This window comes from Chelmon rostratus, chromosome 5 (genome assembly GCF_017976325.1).
Source record: "Chelmon rostratus isolate fCheRos1 chromosome 5, fCheRos1.pri, whole genome shotgun sequence".
NCBI lineage: Eukaryota > Metazoa > Chordata > Actinopteri > Chaetodontiformes > Chaetodontidae > Chelmon > Chelmon rostratus.
In genome coordinates this window covers 22,267,287-22,290,520 of record NC_055662.1, presented here as the reverse complement: position 1 = coordinate 22,290,520, position 23,234 = coordinate 22,267,287, and the positions used below count along the sequence as shown (strand labels likewise).

General features: G+C 42.7%; 1 protein-coding gene across 1 annotated transcript; it reads left to right on the top strand.

The window, feature by feature from the left end:
- The first annotated feature begins 2,000 nt into the window (after positions 1-2,000).
- epg5 (ectopic P-granules autophagy protein 5 homolog (C. elegans)) lies at positions 2,001-22,919 on the top strand. Its single transcript, XM_041937653.1, has 45 exons — positions 2,001-2,556; positions 2,792-3,454; positions 4,623-4,883; positions 4,977-5,175; positions 5,311-5,447; positions 5,552-5,659; positions 5,748-5,821; positions 5,952-6,060; positions 6,758-6,872; positions 6,963-7,113; positions 7,202-7,357; positions 7,445-7,602; positions 7,865-8,016; positions 8,317-8,457; positions 8,577-8,738; positions 8,900-9,022; positions 9,128-9,390; positions 9,492-9,632; positions 9,739-9,883; positions 10,570-10,767; positions 11,161-11,268; positions 11,366-11,488; positions 11,757-11,923; positions 12,027-12,263; positions 12,368-12,491; positions 12,623-12,767; positions 12,990-13,161; positions 13,314-13,476; positions 13,577-13,719; positions 13,850-14,006; positions 14,229-14,423; positions 14,517-14,730; positions 15,388-15,575; positions 15,721-15,928; positions 16,040-16,115; positions 16,555-16,658; positions 16,761-16,936; positions 17,519-17,737; positions 17,828-18,037; positions 20,342-20,486; positions 20,588-20,830; positions 21,055-21,268; positions 21,373-21,591; positions 21,690-21,804; positions 21,902-22,919. The coding sequence occupies exons 1-45, from the start codon at positions 2,503-2,505 to the stop codon at positions 22,082-22,084; spliced, it is 7,758 nt and encodes a 2,585-aa protein (XP_041793587.1). The 5' UTR covers positions 2,001-2,502; the 3' UTR covers positions 22,085-22,919.
- Positions 22,920-23,234: the final 315 nt, after the last annotated feature.

Sequence of the window (23,234 nt, the reverse complement as noted above, 5' to 3'; positions counted from 1 at the left end):
GGTAGAGGATAGATGGTCTGTGATTGAGCTAGAACTCTGCCACTTGAGATTTGACACCTTTTTGGGAGAACAGAACATATCGAGCATGCTCATGGTCTTCAGCATGTCTGTAAACATAAGAGTTCTGTAATTATTAGAGTCACAAGCATTGTGTTAATTTGTGTGTTAATAATTCTCTAACATTATTAACACTGTTTAAAGACTGTAGAGCTAAGACTTAAAGATGTGTATAGTGTATTTGCAACTTTAACCACAAGAAATACAGCATTCAAATGATTTAAATCCATGAGCAGGACATGTAGTTGAATTGTGCCAGTGACTATCTATCTATTTTTGTATGAAACGCACTTGACTTTTACTTCCTTAGCTTTTATGTATGTTAGATTTTGTTGTCTTTTTGAGAGGTATATCATAACACACAATGTTACCTGTAATTTAGAGTACAGGAATTTTGATTGATTTAAAGTGTTTTAAATGATTTAGCCCATGAACTGCTTCACATACCAGCAACTTAGTATTACTTCATGCCTTACTCTTCCTTTCTCCTCCTACATCTAGCATGTCACCTGGCATGTCAATTTCTTCAATTTAAATCACTCGCCAGGTCAATTCAGGAAACGAAAGTGTGACATGTTGGATGACGTGTTGGCTGGATGCTATGAGTCAGAGAACCTGTTCAGAGCGTAACACACATTTATTTAAGAATGTCAAAAAGCAGCTGAATATAAAATACAATCGCTTGTCGTGGTTTGCATTTGTCAAGGAAATAAGCTTATGACAGAAGATAGCTGGTCAGGTAAACTGCAGCTATTATTGCAAGAGCTAGCACTTACTATATTCTTCACAGTAAAATGCATCCAGGCCAAGATCATTTGATTGCCTTCGGTTTGGTTGGGTGGTGGGAGTGAATACATTTCAAAGGGAAAATGCTAAAAAAAAAAAAAAATATTGTAATATACTGTACATTTGTAAATGCATACTCCTGACCAGTCTGTTAATTCATATGACCACTGCAGGTGCTTCACAAGTGCGATTTTAAAAACGTTGTGTAAAACATAAATAACACAGAATGTGATAACTTGCTAGTCCTTTTTGATACATGCTCAATAGAAAACATTACAAAGACAGTATATTTAATGTTCCACCATCTCATCAACTCCATTTATTTTTGTAAATATCTGCTCATTCTGATTTGGTGACAGCAATACGTTGCAAACAAGGTGGGACAGGAGCAACAAAAGACTGGAAAAGTTGGAACATTCCACAGGTAAACGGGTAATGGTATCATGATTGGGTATGAAAAGGCCATCCTCAAAAGGCTCAGTTGTGGAAACGCTGCTTGTACATGATTGAGAAATTATTAATGGTAGTATAATTAGTGTGTCCAACCATGACGCCAGATCACCAGATAGGTAAACCTTTAAGGTTCATTAACTCTGAACTGGGGAAGGCTGGTTTACAGTTGGATACGCTCATTACTTTCTGGGATTTTTAAGTTCAGTTTCCATATATTTAAATTGTATTAGGAGCATTTTAATTAGTGGGTCTTTGTGTGTGATGTTTTTAGTGTGACTGACTTGCCTTGTTTGGATCTTCTTGTTTTCAGCTTTGTCTTGAAGAAGACTTCTCAATGAGACTTCTTCTGAATAAAAAATAAAATATATGAATAAAGCTTAATTAACTTAACAAAAGTCAATACTCAAACAAAATGTATAGTTTGACTGGATTTTTCAGTTGATTAAACTGGTGTTTACTATCCAGGTATCAAGACGCTCACGACTTATTCAGCTGTTACTGCGGTTGTGTTGGTTGGTTTGTATGATTGTTTTTATGACCGATATATTTTGGGCTCTCTGGCCTTCCGTAGAGAGGTGGAGTAGTCACGTGATCAAAGATTGCGATCGTTGAGTTCCTGGAAGCAAACAAAACAAATGACAGCTGAGCAGCGGAAGAGCTTCCACCTCATGTCACTCGCCTCAGCGTGTTGAAATCTTTTTTTTGATAATCTGAGCAACAATACTGAAAAGTATTTACCGCTGGTGAATGACTTACGAAGACGAAAGACAGCGTAACAAGCTAACAGCTTCGCGTTAGCTTAGCTTAGGCTAGATAGAGCGCCTTAGTTATGTTGCTAACGTTAAGTGGACTTTCATAAAGAGAGACTGGTTTCGTTTTCCGAAAATGCATTCTGTGGGCATTATGTCTACGCTAAGAGACATGCTAGCTGTCACCTTGCTATACTCCGCCAGCGACTTTTCCAGCCGTACAAGAATGTTTTGTTTACAACCAGTGACAAGTGTTAATCTTGACAACACAGCCAGGTACTAACGTTAGCTGTTTATAGCAGGATTGACTAGCTATAACAGCTAAGAGTTGCTGTTTAGTTCACGTATGACGACTGTTTTCAGATTAGCAGCATTGTTTCCACCAGGAGACACCGTAACCAGCTGTTTGTCAATGTGATCTGAGCTGTCAAAAAGCTGGTGTGAGTAGACATTTAAGATGGAGGCTGTAAGACCAAAGAAGAACAAGGCAAAAACCAGTGGAAAATCTCAGGTGATTAAATTAACACTTGCAGTCATTCTTCGCCTTCTGTTTTCCTTTTTCCTTTTGAGGTCACAAGTGGGAGGCCCATTCCAACAAGTAATGCATAAGTGACCGGACAGATCTGTCTAGTGATGTCTGCTCTTAAGTCACATGCCCGGTATCACATGTAGAAAACTGTGACACAGACTGAGTTGTTAGCAATGGATAATATTTTTTCTCTCTGGTTGTTGTTTTGTGTTTTCAGCTGGTCAGGAAGCAGAAGCAGACTGAGGAAGACAAAAGAGCCACTGCCCCTGCAGCCGTCTGTGATGAGGCCTCCACTTCTGGCTTCACGGACATCCCCCTCAGTCTGCCTTATCAGGAGCCAGAGGAGGAGCAGAAGGACCCTGTTAAGCCTGCTGAGACCACAGCACAGCCATCAGATCTGTCCCCAGTGGCCACAAAACATCCACCAGATCTGCCCTCTGAGAAACAGCAGACCTCCTCATCACATACTTTACCCACATCAGTGTCAACTAAGTCATCTCAGGGGCACAGTGCATCTGACAGAGTCAAAGAGGAGGATTGGGGAGTGGCAGCTCAGGGGGCTGAGCTAAAAGATGCAGGACAGACTACTGAGTTGGGAAGAGACACACAGTCATGGAATCAGCCTTGTGTTTCAACTCAGTTTCAGATCCCAAATGCCCCAAGTGCCCCTGCACTGTACCCCTCTCTCCCAACACTGGAGGAGGGCCCCATGATACAGCTCTGTGAGGAAGCTGTGAAAAATGGGGAAAAGGGACCAGCAGTATTGGCACTTCCTGAGCAAGAATCTTCCCCTCCAAGTCTGCAGCCTCTGAAGGCTGTAGCTGAACTTTCTAGGAGCAAACTCTACCCAGAATTACCCAAGACAGCTCCAGAAATTCAGGTAATCTCATGAACCAATAAATAACATTAAGTTATTATTAGTACAGTTGTGGGGTTTTGGAAAAATTAAAAATGGAACAAGACTGAATGTGTTTAAATACAGTGATTATTATACATACATTGTTTGTAGTTGAACAACACAGTATTGAAAGGCCATCAATGTGTTTTCCCAGTTGACCTATGACTTAGGTAGCTAAGTTATTTTTGTATTGAAATTACACATAAATTCACAATTTCAGCAGACATTTGAATTCAACTGAAATTCCCCCAATATACAATATATTAAAGACTCCAATGAAATTCAAGTTTTTAATCTTGTTAGCATGTTCATGGGATGTTTTTCATGTACTACAAGACATATCAGGAGTGAAATAAGCAGTCAAGGCCATGGCTGAGTGTTCCACTTTAGAGCTGCAGTGTACCAATGGCAGGCAGCCACATAAGGAACCAATCCTGGCATCTTATAGGGTGGGATTTCCATGTCATGATACCTATGCTGTCATACGCTACCAGAAACCAGAGCTGGTTTCTGGTTCAAACATGTAAGGCAGAATTACATCTATATTACCACATACCCTTATGTAGCTTACACTAGTTAGCAAAACTGAAAACAAGCAAAGGTTTGTGCATTGATAAGTAGAGTCAAAGGTGAACAAGTCTGCTCAAGTGGCGGAGGAGTTGGTGGAGATAGAGTCGGGGACTATTTGCATTGTCATAGATCCGCACATGCTAAATGAAAGCAAAGGTGCAGAGTACACGTAAGCCACTTTTTAGGGGTTTATTCAATGCCATGAGATGAACTTTAACATGAGAGTAGCTAACTGTTGTATGGTTATGGTTATTGTATTGTGATAATATAGGTTTAATTTCTGCTTTCTGTTAGACTCTTCTAAGTGAACAGTAACTATTATTATATATGAATTATTTATGAAACTGTTTGGTCATGGTATCCACACTATTCTAAAATTCTTCATCCTCAAGCATTATGTTACTGTATATATAAACATTAAGGTACTTGGTCAAAAATATTGTGATCTTTGGCTTTGTCAGTATTGCCCAAACCCAGGCAATAACATAGTTATTAAGTGACTGCATTCATTGTGTTTTTACATATACTGTACATATGCATTAACATGTGAGCCTCTCTCACCACCTGTTTTCTTCTGCAGCCGTTCTCAATGGAGCAGCTGAGTGTCTGGGAGCCAGGGGGAGGTTTGCGAGCTTGGTTAGAGGGTGTTGAAGTGTGTGCAGCCCAGTTCTGTGCTCTAGCCCGGCAGGAGAACCACGAACTGACTGAACTGCTGCAGAACTACTGGCGCTGTCGTAGACAGCTGACCCAGTCACACACACAGCTACATACTCAATCCTCTGACTGCAAGAGCACACAGAATCGTCTCTGGAGCTTCAGAGATGAACAGCTTACACTTCAGGTGTGTGAGTAAAAACAAAAAGCAGAAATATAGTGTATAGAGAAAACTATTAACTAATGATCATCAGCTGTAAATGTAACTTCTTCCCTGCAGGGTGTGTGCGCAGAGCAGTCAAAGGTGTGTGGGTACCACCGCTTCCAGCAAGCAGAGTTCAGTCAGAGTGTTCTGGCTGAGCTGAGGAGACTGTTTGAAGCTCGCAGTGAGCTGCTCCATCAGAAGGTGACGCTACATGCGTACACCGCTCTGCTGTCACGCCTCCAGGTGGAATCATACCTGCATCATCTACTAAAAGGTGAGAAACTTCTAAATTCCACTTGCCTTGAAGTGGCCGTAACCTGTTGCTTAAAACATGCCTCTCATGCATTATACTAATATCAAGTACATACCTTACACCAGTTTTGTGTTTGCTTGTTGTTTTTGTTATCAGATTGTTCTGGCAGCCAAACACAGCCTTGTTCTCTCCAGCCCTTGAAAGAGGCCATCAGCGTCCTGTTTAGCTTCACACGTAGAGTCCTGGATGACACACAGTTTCAAACAGACATCCATCACTGGCTGGACAGATTGGTATTCACACACACAAACACTGAACCACTTTTCTTATTCCATGTTCCACTTGTCGAGGTATTTTGTTGTTGTCTTTCCTCATGTCGTTTTTGTTCGCTCTCCAGGTGGCAGTCCTGCTGCATGTTGGAGGGTCAGGAGAGCATCTGTACCTGCTGTGCCATCTTTTGTGCTGTCCTTCTGGGGTTGGCAAGTGGGCTGCACCTTTCCTTCAGGTTAGTGAAGGGCACAGTTTTTCATTTATTTCTGTCATGTCAATGGTTGTACATACTGACAGGAGTTTCTTCCCAATTTCTGCCCCAGATCCAAGTTTGGGGGAACACCTGTGGAGTGCAGCACTTTATGCAAGCTCTGGCCATCCTAATGTCACCTGCTAGGTAAATAGAGGAGTCCCTTTGGAAATTGCTCTTTCTTACATACCAGCTGTTAACTCTGAAAATCCAGATCATCCTTTCAGGGTCTGACAACCTCACATCTCTAACTAGTGGTTCCTGTGTTTTGACTTAGACACCGTGCAGAGTTTCTGGGACATCTGAAGCCATGTGAGAGCCAGACCTCAGCGGCTTCTGGACCAGAGTCTGGCAATTGGACACTGGTGGATGAAGGTGGAGAGGAGGTATGTGTTGGAAGGCAATATCCAAATGGATCTAAGTTAATATGTTGGACAATATCAGGTGTGTGTGTATTTGGGATGGACAAATCAAAGCTGCTAGTAAAAATAAAAAGCAAATAACCAACCAGTCTATCTTTTTGCATGGGAAATACTGTAAGTAGAAAACTTTATTGAAAATATGGATGGTTTTATTTTTCCTGGTAAAAACAGTATCTGTTTTGTTTTACTGACTGTGATGCTCCCAAGAAAATGTGATGTGTCACTGAGGATTGCAGATGATGAATTTGTAAATCAGAATGTTCTGGTCTTTGTTCCAATTTGGTGAGTCACATTCAAAGCTGTTGTAAAAACGTGCCAAATGAACACCTATGCCTGTTTAAATATTATGTCTGCTGGCTTAAAAACAGGACTGCTGTCAGTACTAATATGTTGCTTAGGAACCACTTTGTTTTAAGAACCTTCAAGAAGCATGTTTTGCAAAACAGTGACATTTTAAGTATTACTGTATAGAATATTTTTCTTCAATACAATAGTCTGTTATTACCATTTTATATAAAAAGTAAGTAGCCTGCAATTTTCATGCCTTAAAAAACTGTAAGCAAGTGTAAAATTTAACCTGTCATGACTTATATTTTTAAAGGAGTGCAGTAAGTGGTCATTTACCCTTTAACTGCATTACCCTTTGCTTCCTTGTTTTTAGGATGAGGACCCAGACAGCAGCTGGTTGTTGCTCTGTGAAGAGGATCTGATCTCCCTTCTCACCCAGTTCCCGTTCCAGCAGCTCTATTCATGCATGCTGGGGATGAGCAAGCAGGGTAAGGGAGTCTGTCTGTCTGTCTGTCTGTCCTTCTGTCGATTGGCTTGTATCTCTCACTGTGTGAACTGACACACGTCTTTCCTTCCAGGTGTGTATGAACCCCAGGCTACTTCCAGTCAGAAGATGATGCGTGTTTTTGGCTTTGCTTCCTCACTCATTGAAGTTCTCGCCCTTGGACTACAAACCTACAATAGGGCACGATACAGACAGCTAGTTAAACGAATAGGACACATTATCCGGTCAGTGCACCACTCAGCATAGAAAAGCTATACATATATGTAGTATATAACACTAGATATTCATAATGTTGTCTCTCTTTTTCCTCAGAATAACAGTGTGTTATGTCAGTGATCACTGGGCCCAGTATGTTAGTTTAACTGGTGCTGGTGGATCCAGCTCACACTCTCTGTCTTTGGACAAACTGCAGCTGGAATACGACCATCTCTTCCTCAGAGCTGTTTTACATGTACTCAGGAACAAAAGGTGTGGTATTGGCCTCAAGTTTCGCTGTAACTGGAAATTATTTACTTTGAGGGCTTCACATTTACTTTCTGTGATCGTCTTTCACAGGTTGGGCATTTGGTTGTTTATGTCTGAGATGCCATATGGGACTCTGTCCAGCTCTATGCTGTGGAGGGTCCTTTATGTTATGCAGAGCACAGAGACCGCAGGACTGGATACCCTCGGCATTGCTAGTGACACACACTCCTGCATTCAGGCTCTTAGAGGTACGAGTGTACGCCTTTAGCACAAAATATCTTTCAAAAATGTAACTCACTTTGACATGGTAGTAATGCTCAGATGTGACCCCACAGTTTCATCATCATATTAAAAATGAATGTATTTCTCATTTTCTCTCATTTTCAAGACATTTGGAACATCTATTGCATTTGGAATTTAAAATCAGATTCACAGATGTGAGTTGTTTTATTCTTCTCAGTCTGGTGTTAACAGGTGCCAACCTCAAAATTTATTTTATGTGTGCTACAGACCCGGAGCACCAGGAGAAGTTTGAGCACTGGCTGTGTGAAGTGAACAGCTCTGATGGCATCTCCCTACTCACTGCACTGGCACACATGGCCACACCGACTCAGCACTCTGACCCTGCATTCATCACAACCATAACTCTGCTGATTTACCAGGTATGTCAAGTAGAGGCAGATGGAAATCACTAAAAGAAGCAACTAAAAAATAAAGATCTAGAGTAAATAAACAATGGTACTGTATTGTTCAGATATAGACTACATGAATAAAGATACTGTGTATTTCATATAGAGTACCTATGGTAATCAATATAAAAATGCCAAGGAGCATAGCATGGAGAAAACCAAGCTCCAAGGATATATAACAGTGGTTAGAGATTAATCACTCTGGTCCCTTGGTTAGTAAACATACAGTGCCTACCTTGTTTTTTGACATTTCTTTTCTTATTTTTGGTCCAGGTGTCTTATGTGAGTGTGTCAACCAGAGAAACGTACTCCAAAGTGGGGAGGGAGTTGCTGGCTGCTATAGCAAGAATTCATCCCTACATTATCTCTGTGCTCCTGGAGAAACTGAGAGAGACCATACAAACTGTAGGAATGGTTGGTATTGATATTCTATTAAGCCTTTAAGATTTTAACTGCACCTACATTGAGAGGAAAATATCAGATTCTAATAATATCTAGCTGTGTGTAAACATTTGTGCATGTTTGTGTTTCAGGTGGCTCTGTACTTATGCAAAGAGCTGCCTCTCAGTCTATGGCGGCCACGGCCAGAGGAGATCTGTGTGATTGGAGCCTGGTTGCTCCAGCATCCCCTGTCTGCTGTGGAGAACCGACTGGCTTGTGTCATACTGGAGGGTTTGGACTGGGGTTACACACAGGTAGTCACTTATGCATTGAAAATAGCAGTAATATATATAAATATATATATATATACACACACACACACACAATGACCTGATTTTAGAGATTGTTTTGATATGATGATGTGTCATGTGTCCAGATATGTTAAGTACAATTGGAAATCCGTTTCCTCTTGCAGGATGGCTCCTTGGCCCTGTCTTCATCTCTCCACAGTGAAGTGGCTCTCCTGGTGGCTGAAGCCTATCAGAAGTACCTTACTGACAAACCGTACAGTGGCCTCATATCAGAGGGAATCAAACAGGTGACACATCCACTCTGTGCTCACAGACTGAACCACTGAGGCGTCATCACTGCTTCAAACATTACTCTGCATGCCTTCCTACTTTCTCTCACCTCCTCTCTTCAGGTGTCTTACCTTGCCAGTGTCCTTCGTTTGGGCGTATCTCCTGAAGCATCCTTTAGTCAGTGGGCATGGCAACTGCTGCTAAGGCTGAAGCTCCACGGCAATGCCCAGAACCCTAAAGGAGCCTGGTCGGTCCCCGCTTTGACGTCCAACCCACCTCCAGAGCTTACACACACTCCCAGCATGCACTCTGTTATCAGGGCCGTAAAAGCAGGCATCCCTATTGGATGCTACCTGTCCATTGCCATGACAACAGTGGGACATAGGTTTGTACTCATGCTATGTCTAATGCTTATGTTGATTTATACATTTGATTGATTTGAATTAAGTTGATCTCCAATGGATTTTCTTTTTATGATTTTTCTAGTCTGGAACACTTTTGTACTGATGGAGTCGGGTTGTTGAAGAATCTGATTCAGTCTCGCCACCTGAGAGCTGCTGTGCATCTTCTGGACAACATCTTACCCCCAACCTACCCTCTCAGCTTCTACCTGCTCAATAACTCTCAGTAAGAAAGATACATCCTTCACACACAGCCTATAAAAGACCAGAAAGAAAGACATTTATTATAGCAGCCTCTCTGTCTCCAACTGTCGTCCTTCTGTTTATGCCAGGTTTGTAAGTTGCATCCAGTTGTTCTTGCAGTACGACAGCGTTTGTCCTCAAGGTGTGACGCAGCAGGTCACGCACCGGGTAGCACCACTACTCACAGGAACCACCTACGGAGACAATGTCCGACTGCTGAACAGCGTCATTCAGGTTTGTCCCAACAAGCTTTTTTCATAAAGACGTATTTCACATCTTCATCTAGCACAGAATATTGTGTATGTATATAGGTATCAGTAATGGCGTAAACCACTCATCAAAGGGAAAAGTATTCAAAGTTTACTTCAGAGAAAAATGTTGGTACTAAACCATTGATCCCCAACCTGTGGGCCGCGGGTCATTTGGTACTGGGTCGCACAGAAAGAAAAAATAATTTCCATTATTTTGTTTTTTCACATAATTTGAATAACAGGTGGTGCCTGACAGTGCCAGGTCCTCTTGACATGATTAAAAAGTGGATTTACGTTCATTATTATTGTTATTATTATTATTAAAGAGAAAATACCACAGTTTTTAATGTCGATCTTATCATTTTATTTTGTTTTTATCTGCTACACCTTTAGACTGGGCCGTGAAAATATTGTCAGACATTAAACTGGGCCATGGTACAGAAAAGGTTGGGGACCACTGTACTAAACTACATGGGGCTTATTATCACCTTTAACCAGTGATCAGTTGCTTAACCTTTCCTCAGAAATTTGTAAAAAAAAACAAAAAAAAAACAGAAAATATGGCCACAAATTTTAAGCAAAAACATCTTGTTAAATGAATGTAAGTTTTAGCCCATACATCTTCAAACCAAAGATCACATGTATAAATGTGAGTGTTTTATTTCACAGAGTCATGTGGTGGAGAGTTCACAGCCCAGTCGTGTCGGTGCTGCAGCAGTGCTGGAGTTTTGGGTGGGGATTTTGACTCAGCAGAACCTGTGGTACCGGGACAAAACAGTCCTCTTCCTCATGGATCAGATCTGCTGTGCTGCATTCACACACCATCAGGAGGAATGTGTGCAGAAACTTCTGTACCAACAGCATAAGGTATGTACTCAGTCAAGTTAGAGGTTTGCATTATTGAGGGACTTGTACGCAGTAGGTCTCACAGGTGCAGATGCTGAATATAGCACTGCAAACTGCCTTCAGTAACATTACAATGATAAATATTATTATCTTTAACATTTAATGAGTTGCACATTACAGTCAGAAAAAAGCTTGGTGGTGAGGAATAGAAACACCTTTAAGACATTAGGATTTTAGTTGTTTTTATTCAAACTGCGATCAAACTAATCTGGTATCATTAGTGATTATATTTTGAAAGTATTAATAAGCATGCCAACTTTAAGTCACATGTGAAATGATTTCCTCAGCAAACCTTCAGGGAGCTGAACAAACACATTAGCATTGTAAATTTTTCCATTTTCATACCTCATGCAGAATGCCTTGGGTTACCACGGAGATCGGGGTCTGCTCTCCTCTCTGGTTGGCTGGATTGCTGGAAATGCCACGCCGTCATTCATAGAGGGCCAATCCCTGAGTGTGGAGGTGAGGGTCCCCAAAGCACCAACAGTATATGCAAGTACTCTTGATCATGTTACTAAAGTTCTCAGTGCTGACAGACTTGTTGTCGGTGTGTCTGCAGGTTTGGTTCGCTTGGCTGGTGCTGAATATGGAGGGTGTGTTTGAGGACGATTCTCAGCTGAGACGCTGTGTTGAAAATGAGCTCTTGTCAGAGCCCAACATTTCCCCAGAACAAGCCTTAAAGGTATGCAGACATGTAAACAAAAAGTTTTACATTTGTTGAGGTTAAAATATCAGGATTACACTTATTCATAGCAAGCCTTCACTGTCATTTGGCTCTGAGAATTTGCAAGATATTTCACAATACAGGACAAAGTAAGTGGAGGACAAAAAGTTGCACATCAGAGTACTTTCAAAGTTAAAGAGCAGTGGCATGAATGTCGAGTAGTCTGGTTAATAATCCTATATGCTGTATGTAGATGATGTTAACAGTGTGTCTGTGTCTGAGCCAGAAGGCACAACAGAGGCTGAAGTTGCCAGTAGCACCATCTCTGCAGCGGCTGCAGGTGTACCGCTGGGCGTGTCAGGCTTTAGCCACGCCTCCTGACCACCCCCTCCTTCCCCTAGTCTGGCAGAAGTTCCTACAGCTCTACCTCAGACAGCCAGGACCTGAGTATGGGTATGATGCACACACTCATTATTGTTCCTAGCCAGAGAAACGAGGAAAAAGGCAGAATCCACGTGAAGGGACCATGTCTCTTTTTATGTGTTTTGTCCACCAGCCTGGCTGCAGGTGGATGTATCGGTCGGAGGTTCTTCCAGGCTTCCTCTCAGGCTACCTTACTCAGAGACCTGAGGCAGAGAATACAGGAGGTGTCTGACTTCCACCATGCTGCCAGCCAGGCCCTCAGGGTGCCCCCACCACATACACCTTCATCAGACAGCCAGGGCGACGAAAGCCCCGACAATCCCCATCCCCCTTACCTCACTTCTCCTCAAGTACACACAGAACTGGTCAGGTAGGTCACTTATACTTAATACACTTAAATACACTGCCTCCTGTTGTTTGCAGCCTATAGTGTGTCAACAGGCTCTCAGATCTCTGCTGATTGGTTGTTGACAGGTTGTTTGGTGTATTTGCTGTGTGGTTGGATGATGAGACTCTACAGAAGCAGGAAGTATACCTTCCCTCTCTTCCACCCGAGTATGAACCACACAGACTAGCACAGGTTATGCAGCGGCAGCAGGTGGGTTTTTCTCTATGCGTGTTTACATTTATTAATGAAAAACATATAGTACAGTGGTTGCAGCCAGTTAGTCAAATCTTCACCTCATGTAGCTCATATATTTGTATTTGTGTTGTTGTATTTTGCTGTAGGAACTGTGGCTGGAGTATGTGGACCAGGAGCGTCTGCAGTATGATGAGCGAGAGGTTCTGTCTCTGTGGGAAAAGGTGCAGAGTGAGCCAACCTTCTTGCAGGCCCAAAACCCCAGCTTCACCGACTGCACCAGCCTCAATGACGGTACAGCCAAAACTGATACTCTAGATCTAAAAGATAATGTAAAGGTTAACCTCAGAAGGCATGCAGGCATGCATGTAGATACATGTTTGTTTTTTGTATTTGTTATATTACGCCAACAAAAAGTGATTTTACCACCATTTCATCTTGTTTGCATGACAATTCAGACTTTTTGTTTAGTTTTTCACCAGTTTAATGTTGTGCTTTGTGTGTCTCTGTGTGCAGCACGGGATCGTATCCTGTCCAACCTGCAGAAGCATCCAGATCCCCGTCCAGCTCCAAAGCTGCAGAAGCAGAAGGCTCCCGTCCCTGAAGTGCCCCCTGCCTGCCTCACTGACTCTAAAGCTGCTGCTGAGCTGATGCAGCAGGACCTCAGCATCCTGCAGGACCAGGCTAGGTACCTGAAGATCATACAAAGATTAAAACATTTCCACATGATAAGCAACACACATGCATACACAGAATTGCACACGCTTCTTTGTACTCATACAAACATGCATATACAAAGCTACACGCTGATTACGAAATGTTTATTCATCTTGGTATCAGGGTTGCAGTGGCACGTGAAGCCCAGCAGGTGGCGATGGAGCAGGAATTGCTGGAGAGCCTTCCTCTGCTGTATAAGAACCAGCCAGAGCAAGTGACCATGGCTTTAGAGTGTAAAGGGAAGGGAGGGCAGCCTTGCCAGGGACCAGCCAACATCACAGTCACAGTACGACCAGCAAAACCACATAAAAGCAAACATTTTGTCCATTTAAGAAAGTCTTTGTGATCTGTTAATGTGTTTGTGTGTGGTCTCCGTACCTTCATAGTGTGAGCGTGTCCAGAGGCAGGAGGCAGTGCAGACTCAGATAACGTCACTGCGCAGGGACATCAAGAAGCTGCAAACCGACTCCATGGCTCCTCCACCTCAAAGCCTGGCCCAGGCTGCTGTCCACACGGAGAACTTTATCACGTCAGTATGAACAGATGATGCTGTCAAAAGAAAAAGCATGATAGATATAAGTGCAAACGCATTTGGGGGCAGAAACAATGATTATAAAAGGGATGTTTTGACTCATTCATGGATGTTCTTACGTGCTCAGGTCTCTGGTGAATACGTACAAGGCACAGAAATCACCGGCAGTGCAGCATGTTGGCGTGTCTGCCTTCTACCAAGTGGTCTCCTATGTGTGTGAAGACACATTGCGACATCCCCCAACACGTCAGTACCTCTCCTCTTGTGTGGAGATTCTGGGACAGGTGCGCACACCCTTGTTAGCAGGACAAAATTTATATCAAGCATTGTGTAGCTTTATTTAGAATGCCCAAATACTTTTAAGTCCCTCACCTCTGTTAACCTTACCTCAATCAGAAACACTGCTGCTCAGGGATGAAATAGGACAAAGCGGTGACCAATTGGACATTGATTGATAAAAGGCCCCAGGTTCACTCTTGCATTACGCTTTATTGTTTTGTATCAAGGTGTTTATTCAGGGCAATGCAGAGGAATGCGGTCGCGTCCTGAAGACCATCCTGGAGCAGAGGCGTCTTTGCCCACTCATTTCCCCATTCTTCACTCCCAACGCAGCACCCAATCAGCTCGTCTTTCTCTACCAGGACGTGGTGACATCCTTACACCTCGACAGCGCTGATGTCATTTTCATGCTACTCACAAAGGTAAGCCTAGACAAAAATGGCAACACGCTGAAGAAAGACGATATACGCCTAAAGCAGTCTAGTTACAGTACCGCTTTTTTCTCTCCCTCGTAGTTTGATTTGTCCCAGTGGTTGAATGAAGCCCATCCTGTGTTTGCGGAGAGAACCCGTTTGCTGGAGTTGGTCCATGGAGCTCTCTGCGTCTGCGGCCGAGACCCTGAGCCTGAACTTCTCATGCCTTTTCACCTCTTCACCAAACACTGGACCTGGCTTTTACGCCACCATTTCCCTGATCACTACAGTGACTGCCTGAGGCTGCTCATGACCAGTAAGTGTTTGTGTGTGTATGTGTGTCTGTGTGTGTACAGAGGCTGCCCCGCAGACTTTGATGAGTCATATAATAATTAACTCTTTAAACCACAACTTGCATCATCATTTTAATTTTTTCTTTGTTAAGTTACACATAACCTGGTCAGTTTTAGTCTTTCTAAATTCTATTTATTGTTTCCTATTTTTGATTTTACTTTTTTTGTCTATGTTGTTTTAATGTTGCTCTGTGGCTGGGCTGCTTGTTTGTATGAAAGGTGCTATATAAATAAAGTTGAGGTCAGTAATTCACTTCGGAGCAAGGGCTCCTTTAAAAATTTCTCTTGTGATTCATCAAAACACATTTATGCTTCTGAAAGAATTCATCCTACTCATGTTCCCACCAGTAAAAGACTGAAATAATTAATTAACAAAAGTAAATCATTTCATCAGTGCGCTGAATCAGATTTGACTTGATTGTGTTCACAAGTGTGTTTCTGTTTGTGTATCTTATCAAGACAGAATTTATGTTTATCGTTGAAAGCCCTGTGAGATAAAATGATTCCAAATGAATTCACAAATACAAAGTCAGTTGTCAAAGTTCTGATGTAGTGCTTTTATTTCAAGGTGTCTGATTTGCAGCTTCTTTAACAACAAAGGCATTTCTTAATGTCATCAGGCTCCTCAAACCAGTTACTGAGTCCAGAGTGCTGGAAGGTGACTCTACGAGTGCTGGGCTGCTTACCTCCAACCCGCCATACCAAGAGCAAAGCTGAACAAGCCCTCAACACCACTGACGTCTCCGGCCGTGCTGTCGGACCCCCTGCTTCTCCCCACAGATCCTCCATCAGCCTCTCCCCTCAGCAGGTAACTAATGTTGGTGTTAATACATTCCAACCTCTTCATCTGATAATAGCTAACATGTCATTCTATCTTTCTCATTAAATTGTGCAATGCTCAAACATTCATTACTAATCCAACGTCGCTGTGTGATTTTATTGCTCGCTAACAGGTGGATGAGACCGTTGGTTGGCTGAGTGATTACTTCCTGCGGAGTCGTCTCAGTAAGCCGGACCTGCGCAGCTTCGGCCTCTACCCAGCCTGGGCTCCCTACATCAGTGAGGTCATTTCCCTCTGGGACCATTTGATGGGCTGTCTCATCAACGTGCAGCTCAGCAGCTGTGCCAGAGAGTCAGTGGGCAGCAGCAAAATAATGAAAGGTAACTGCCAAATGTCAGCGCATTTGAGGAACGTAAAAGTGATTTGTTCATATGCTTTATATGCGTTATCTGTCATTATGAAAGTGAAACATATCTTGTATGAATCTCCAGCTCTGCAGGACCTACACAGTAAGATTGTGAAGTTATTCAAGCCTTGGATCTTTCCTCTGGACACTGATGATGGCAGGTAAGCATGGTGTACCTGCAGTGTGGAACTGTTGTCTGAGAGGCAGATGTAAAACACACCGAGGGCAGCAGATCAAAAATATCCACATCCCACAAGCTTGATTTTTTCCGGATGTCATCTTGACTTGACAGGTGGATCGCACATGCTTATAGTGTTGTAGTAGTTGTAGTATCCAACTGAACCAAAAGTGGGAATTTGAAATCTCTGAAACACACTATACATTGCATGGAACCAACCACAAACTCAACACTGCTCAGACACAAAAGAAAACATTGATGTTTACCTCTGTGTTATAAGTAAACTGTGTCACAATAAAGTCCCTCTCCTGGCCGGAGGTTTGAACTGCGATTCTCCTGGTGGATACATGAAGAGAGCAGTTTAGTGCTTTCTGGGGTAACGAAAATGAAACAAAGTCAATATCAGTGTCTCTTTGTCTCAGTAACCTCAAGTGTTACCCCTGGTTGGAGACAGATGCAAGTGCGGCAGGATGTCTGGTTGGGCTTTACTCTCAACTCACTGACACACTGCATCACAAATTCAGAGGTGGGTTCCCATCAGTCCGGTCTTCACACTTGAGTTTGCTTCTGTTCTTTGTTGACTGTACTGCCGAAGTTATTTCTAAATTTCTGTGTATGTATGTTGCAGACCGTCTGCTGCCCGGCCAGAGAGGTGCTTTGTGGCTGTGTGTGATGCAGTACTGTGAGAGCTGCACCTCTCCCCGTACACCTGAGTACCTTCTCTACTTGTACCACACACACCTCCGCAGCCTGCCCTGGAGACACCTGCACCCTGACACTCAGCTAATGGAGCAGCTCTTCAATGTGAGACAATGTGCCCTTTGACTCCTAACCCCTGACCCCCAACACTGCACGCTGGTCTAGACATGCATGACACAGTGGAGCTTGTTAATTTGATACCTGGGTCCCTGCCCCCTAGCTCCTATTATTAGCCTGACTTCCAGTAATTATAGTATCAACACCCTGCTCCTGGAAACAAGCTCCTGTCTCTCAAGACCCACACAGATCTATAGAGGCTACGATACAGAATCTGCACAGATAAAAATATATAAAAACATTAAAACAAAAATCAAATCCCAGCAGATGATAATCATATTTGTTTACCCATGAATGGTAAAGTGTAGCAAAGAAAGGGAGAGAAGTAAACAGGGAGGGTAAAGACAAGCTGCTTCATATTCAAACAAAGACATCATCCATTCTGTCCATTGATTTGTAGTTTTTTCTCTCCTGATTACTTTCTCGAGAACTGGATTACCAATTTAGCTATAAATGTCAAACCTATGATCCAAAGTAATAAACAATCTGAGAACAGGCAGTTGAGGCGCGATTTTTTTTTTCAGTGTTTTAACAGAGTGGATTTTTTTTCTTGCCTTCCTCTGCCTGCAGGTGGAGAGAGGAAGTCCCAAGAGTTGCTTTCTCTTTCTGGGAGAGGTCTTATGTGACGTTAACTGGCTCAGTGTCCTAAGTGACCACTTACAAACACCCCCAACCTCAACAGCATATCCAACTCTACCGGACTCTCAGAAGGAGTCGCACACCATGTTGGTCTATCTTCTATACATGCTAGTTTTTCTGGCAAAGGAAGAACAAATCCTGAGTCAACAGGTGAGTCCAGAGTATGTTGGTTTCACATCAGGGTCAGACGTCTTCCCCCTTCTTCATCCTTTCTTCTTTTTTTTTCTCTTCAACCTCCAGGACTCCCCCTTATTCAGCCTATTGGTCCAATCCACCTCTCTTCCCTGGCACCAACTGGACCAGTCCTCATACCAGGGCATTCTGGGATATGTCAGCACCCATTACCCTCCCTCCTTGCTGCTCACTGCTGATTCTGCGCCTCAGCTGCTGCTGAAATCCCTGCGTAGTGCTGCTGGGCTCCACCCCCGGCCTAACGAAGTTCCACACAGGGTGAGACAACGCAGTATTGTTGGTTTTACAAATCAAATCACAGATTTATTAAGTCATCCTGAACCTCTTAAGGTCTCTTCTGAGTTACAGCTACAGTTCATTAACCCTCGAGTGTTTAACAATGAAGAAACCAGCAAAAGTGAACTAGTTTCTGAAAGTATGCAACCAAAAAACCCATCCCCTCCATTCATGCCTCCCTCCAAAGTCACTCCCCCCAAAACACCTGAACATGCACTGACTGACTGCTGCTGAAGGACGAGTCCACGAAAAGAGACAGGTCCAGGAGGAGTGGTGATGAGAAGACGGTTTCTTTTATTAATTCATGAATAAACAACTCCCAAATCCCACAATCACATAAACACAAGCAAAATAGCCATCACCACCGTATCTTCCAGCCTGACTCGGCCTGACAGTTGCTGCTCACTGCTGTCGTTGTGTGCTTTGTGCGATTGTGTTAGCTGCTAAACTGGAGTCTGGTGGCTCAGGCGCGTATACTGGAACACATCACTGATGTTGTCATCGCTAACTGTATCCAACTACCTTAATGTGTCAGTCACATCTAAGAAAACGGCTAACATTATCATAATAAATGTAAACAATGAATATGGCTATTGATAGTGCTCATAGCTGTCAAGCTAGCATGTTAGCATTGTAAAATTTGAGCTCCAATTTCTCAATGAGGCAGAGTGCCCGCATGTTCGCAGGTAGACAGGCAGGGAGGCCACTGGGTGGTCTTATTACAGGCCTGCAACAGCCACAAATACCAAAAAATGGATTAGCTTTAGGTTTCAAGGCCAGAGAACATACCCACTCATGATTTAATATAAATTCAGTACATCTGGTATTTTTTATAAATTGGCCACTACATTCATTCATAACTCCATAAATATCCACCTACAGCTGATATTTCATCAGAGCATCACCTATAGGGTCAGTGCAGAGAGTAGATATGACTGTCAATGAACAGCTGTATTATACAGAGGAGTCCTAATGTTGGAGAATATAAGAATTCATTTTTCTCCTATATCTGTGTGCACACTGCCCCAGGCGTGTACATCTTGTGTGAAAGTGGGAGGCTTGGAACATCCGCATTAAATTTAGACTTAAACAATTCAGTTCTCTCTGCCAGCGCTGTATCTCTCAGCCAAATTACAGAAACGTAACACTTAAAGCTTTAGAGTTGCTGTTGAGGTAGAGCAGCAGAAGTCAGTTTTATACACTACAGGATAATGTTCCAAAGTAGACGGACTGTGGCAGTCCACTTCCAAGCTGTACTGTGCACAGGACTATTCCAAGATCCAGCAATGCGTTTTCACTTTCATTTTACAAATTCCAATCCAGCCTTGCTGTCAAATCTGGGTACTGCTAATTATAGCAAAAATATACATTAAAAGCTGTTGAAATTCCATACATTCATACCAACATTTCATGTTAAGTAAGGTTTGGCAGCCATTTATTCTTCACTTGAAAAATTCTTCACTTGAAAAATCTCTTTTTGGATTAGATTTACTGCATTAATCATTTATAGATTATGTAATGCCTAAGGATTAAATTGCTGAATCCAAATATTGCCCAAATTGTATTTGTGATACAATGTCACACTTAGCTGTTTTAGGGGGCAGGGGCTCTTAATTTGGGGAAACATACTCTGCTTGTGTGCCTTGGAATATCTTTTATAATGTATAATGTATTATTAAATGACAAAGTTATGAATTTATTCGTATGTCTACAACCCAATTCCAAATAACTTTGGGATGCTGTGTAAAACATAAATAAAACAGAATGTGATAAGTTGCTAATCCTTTTTACTCGATTGAAAACAGAACAAAGACAAAATATTTAATGTTTGATCTGATCAGCTTCACTGATTTTTTGTAAATATCTGCTTATTCTGAATTTGATGCAGCTACACGTTTTATACAAGTTGGGACAGGAGCAAACAAAGACTGGGAAAGTTGTGGAACGCTCCAAAAACACCTGTTTGGATCATTCCACAGGTAAACAGGTTGATTGGTAACAGGTGATAGTATCATGATTGGGTATGAAAGGAGCATTCTGGAAAGGCTCAGTCTTTCATAAACAAGCATGGAGCGAGGTTCAGCACTTTGCGAACACATGATTGGATAAAGGATGTTACCACAGTTTCAGGAACACTTCGTAAAGCTGCTGTCGATAAACACAGTTCATTTGTAAATTGCTCCATTCTGTTTTTATTTACTTTCTTGGAATGGGGTTGTATTTCTGTATAGCATTAACCCAAACAAACAAAAAACCCTATAATCTTTGTTACTTTCTGTCTGTCAGGAGGAGACACTGAAGGCTGGAGTGTATGTGTGCTGGTGTGTGCAGTCTTTGGTGACTCTGGAGCAAGGAGGCAGCATCAGCCTCAGCAGCCTGGAGGCTCAGCTGGAGACACTTCTGGAGGGCATCGTCACGTTCAACCCACCGGGTGAGTCATCCTCAACGTCTTCCTCAACAACATTATCAATAATTAGTAGCAAATTCTTTTGATCACCTCGACGGCACCGCTTCCTCTTTTCCCATCTGCAGAGACGGGTTTGGAGCAGAGGCACATGGCGTTTTGCAGCCTGTTCAGCGACGCTCTGGCTTTGCTGAATGGAGTGGGTGTCTCAACAGGCGAGGCGCTCGCTGGTCATGTTATCACCTGGCTGGACAGGAAGGGGAGGGGCTTCCCTATTCTGCCTCTTCTCACAGCTTGTTCGCGCTGTCTTGCATCAGTACGGCACATGACGCGCATCATGGAGGCATGCATTACAGCGTACTTCAACCATGGTAACCAAAGTGGCTGGGGTCACTACTATTTTCCTTTGAAAAGTCGCTTGTATGGTTTATGGCTTACTGTTACAGGAACAGAAAGTGTTTTCCTCTGATAAATATCTCTTACCAATTTCCCAAATTTGGTTTAGTCCTTTAAATCTCTGCTTTTAGTCTAGATCATTTAATGTGCAATCAAGGATTCACATGTTTTTTTCCTTCTGTCTTTGTTTTCATTTCAGCTGTGGAGGAGTCTATAGGTTGGGGTCCTGTGTTGGCATCGCTGCAGGTGCCTGAGCTTACAGTGGATGACTTCCTCTCTGAGAGCCAATCAGGAGGCAGCTTCCTGACGCTCTATGCTTTCATCCTGCAGCGCCTCAACACTGAATACACAGCAGCCAATGAGAGGAGGACTCTGGCTCTAATCAACACATGGACCAATCAGGTCTTCCCCAGGTTTGACCCCTCAGTCTCTCATTTGGTCTCTTATGGGTTTCAAAAGTCAATTTAGCGTATTGGCATGTGTGATGCATGCTATGATGTGTTTTTTTTGTGTCCAGCGGTCCAGATGACGAAGCCAAGCTGTTTCTTTGGTGGCACAAAGCTCTAAATCTGTCAGCGGAGCAGCTGCAGCCGCAGTCAGGCCAGACCGAAGTGTCAGGAGTCGTCATGGGTCTGTTGAGGCTGCAAACCAGGCTCCTTCAGCTGGGAGAAGAAAGACTCAACTCTGGGCTGTTAGGAGCTATAGGCCTGGGCAAGAGGTCCCCTGTTTCTAATAGGTATGCTCACATGCATTTTGTTAGCTAATGAACACATATATATTATGTATTATGTATTATGTTACAATATAAATTTTCATTGTTGATAAATAACCCAGGTTTAGGGTGGCGGTACGCAGTCTGGCAGCATTCCTGACAGTCCAGGTGCCATCAGAGACCGAGCTTCGACTCCAACCCACCAGTGACTTGCAGCTTTCTGCGAAAGCACAGCAAGTATGCAACGAAAACTGCAAACATGGTGTTTTCATCTTCTAGTCTGCAATTATCTTCTAAAAATAACTAGTATTTCTCGTCTCTTCTGTGGATGCAGACGCTGGGGATGTTGGAGGCCATGGCCAGCAATAAGCAGTACGCTGAGTTAGAGGAGTCTGTGAATAAAGCTGTCCAGTTCATCCGCTACCCAGGACACTGTCTCAGAGACGGACCCCGACTGCTGGCCCTGCTAGCCAACCTCCTATATCCTGACCTCCGATACCTGCACATTATCCGTTAACCATGACTGAACCTGACACTCATGCTGGACGTTTGTCTTCTGTGGCAAACACAGTAAACAGTAAACCTCTGCTCTGCGCAGAGAAAATCTCTCTGGAGCACAATGTTTTCAAGTAGTGAATCACTCTCAGTGATCTATCAACATGAGCTACATATCTTATCAGCTGGGTTGTGTGACAGACAATGACTGTTCATCAGAGCTCACTGCATATTTGTGAAAAATACCTTTTGGCCGAACAAATGTTTGTGTTAACATCTAATCTTTACTCGCACTTTGCTTTCTTCTCTCATGTTTATGCCTTGTTGCTTTTTATATAACTTGCCTGTTGATTTTCAACACATCTATTCTATTCTTGATTTGAGAGGAAGTTGCACATATTTATTGAAGCAGAACTTATGAATCAGTATTCAACACTGGACTTCAGCTGTGAGTTTTCACACCTGTATGAGGAATCTAACAGAAAAAAGTTGAAGGGTCCACAGATTACTTGGAGAAAGCTGACGGACGTATCTAATAGGTCTGTACGTCTAGTAGTACCTTCTTAAAATGGGGTGGGGGACATACCAGGAAAGCTGGTAGACAGGGTTCAATGCCTGATACAACTCCTAAAGTCAGCTATTGATGCTAGCATCTAGCTACAAGCTACAATCTGATATCTGTCAATCTTAGGTTCTGGACACATACAGATGAATACAGCTGCTTGTATGAAGTGATCATGTTTAGTAACAGGACATTTGCCAGTATTGTTTTTATGTCTAGCCAAAAGTGCTTTCCTTGTTTCTGCCAAAGAGATGTTATTTTCCTTTGCTCAGCTACTTAAATATTCTTGACCATGTACTCTTGAGTGTTTCATCTGTCTCTGTTTGGTGCAAAAACCTGCATTCAGAAAAAGCACACACACTATAAGATACACAAAGTACCAGTTACAATGTGCCACACCACTTGGCTTCCTTATAAAGTAGTGTGTGCACTGCAATACAAGTTACTGACACCGTTGTTATTACTGAACGAGCAGGCATGTCATGTTGTCGGAGCTATTATATAACTGGTCTTCAATACACAAATGGTGGTTCGTGTTGGTTTGAGGATAAAGGCAGATTGTAGCTCACATTCATCAAACCTCCAGGCTGCACAGTACATTCAAGACACT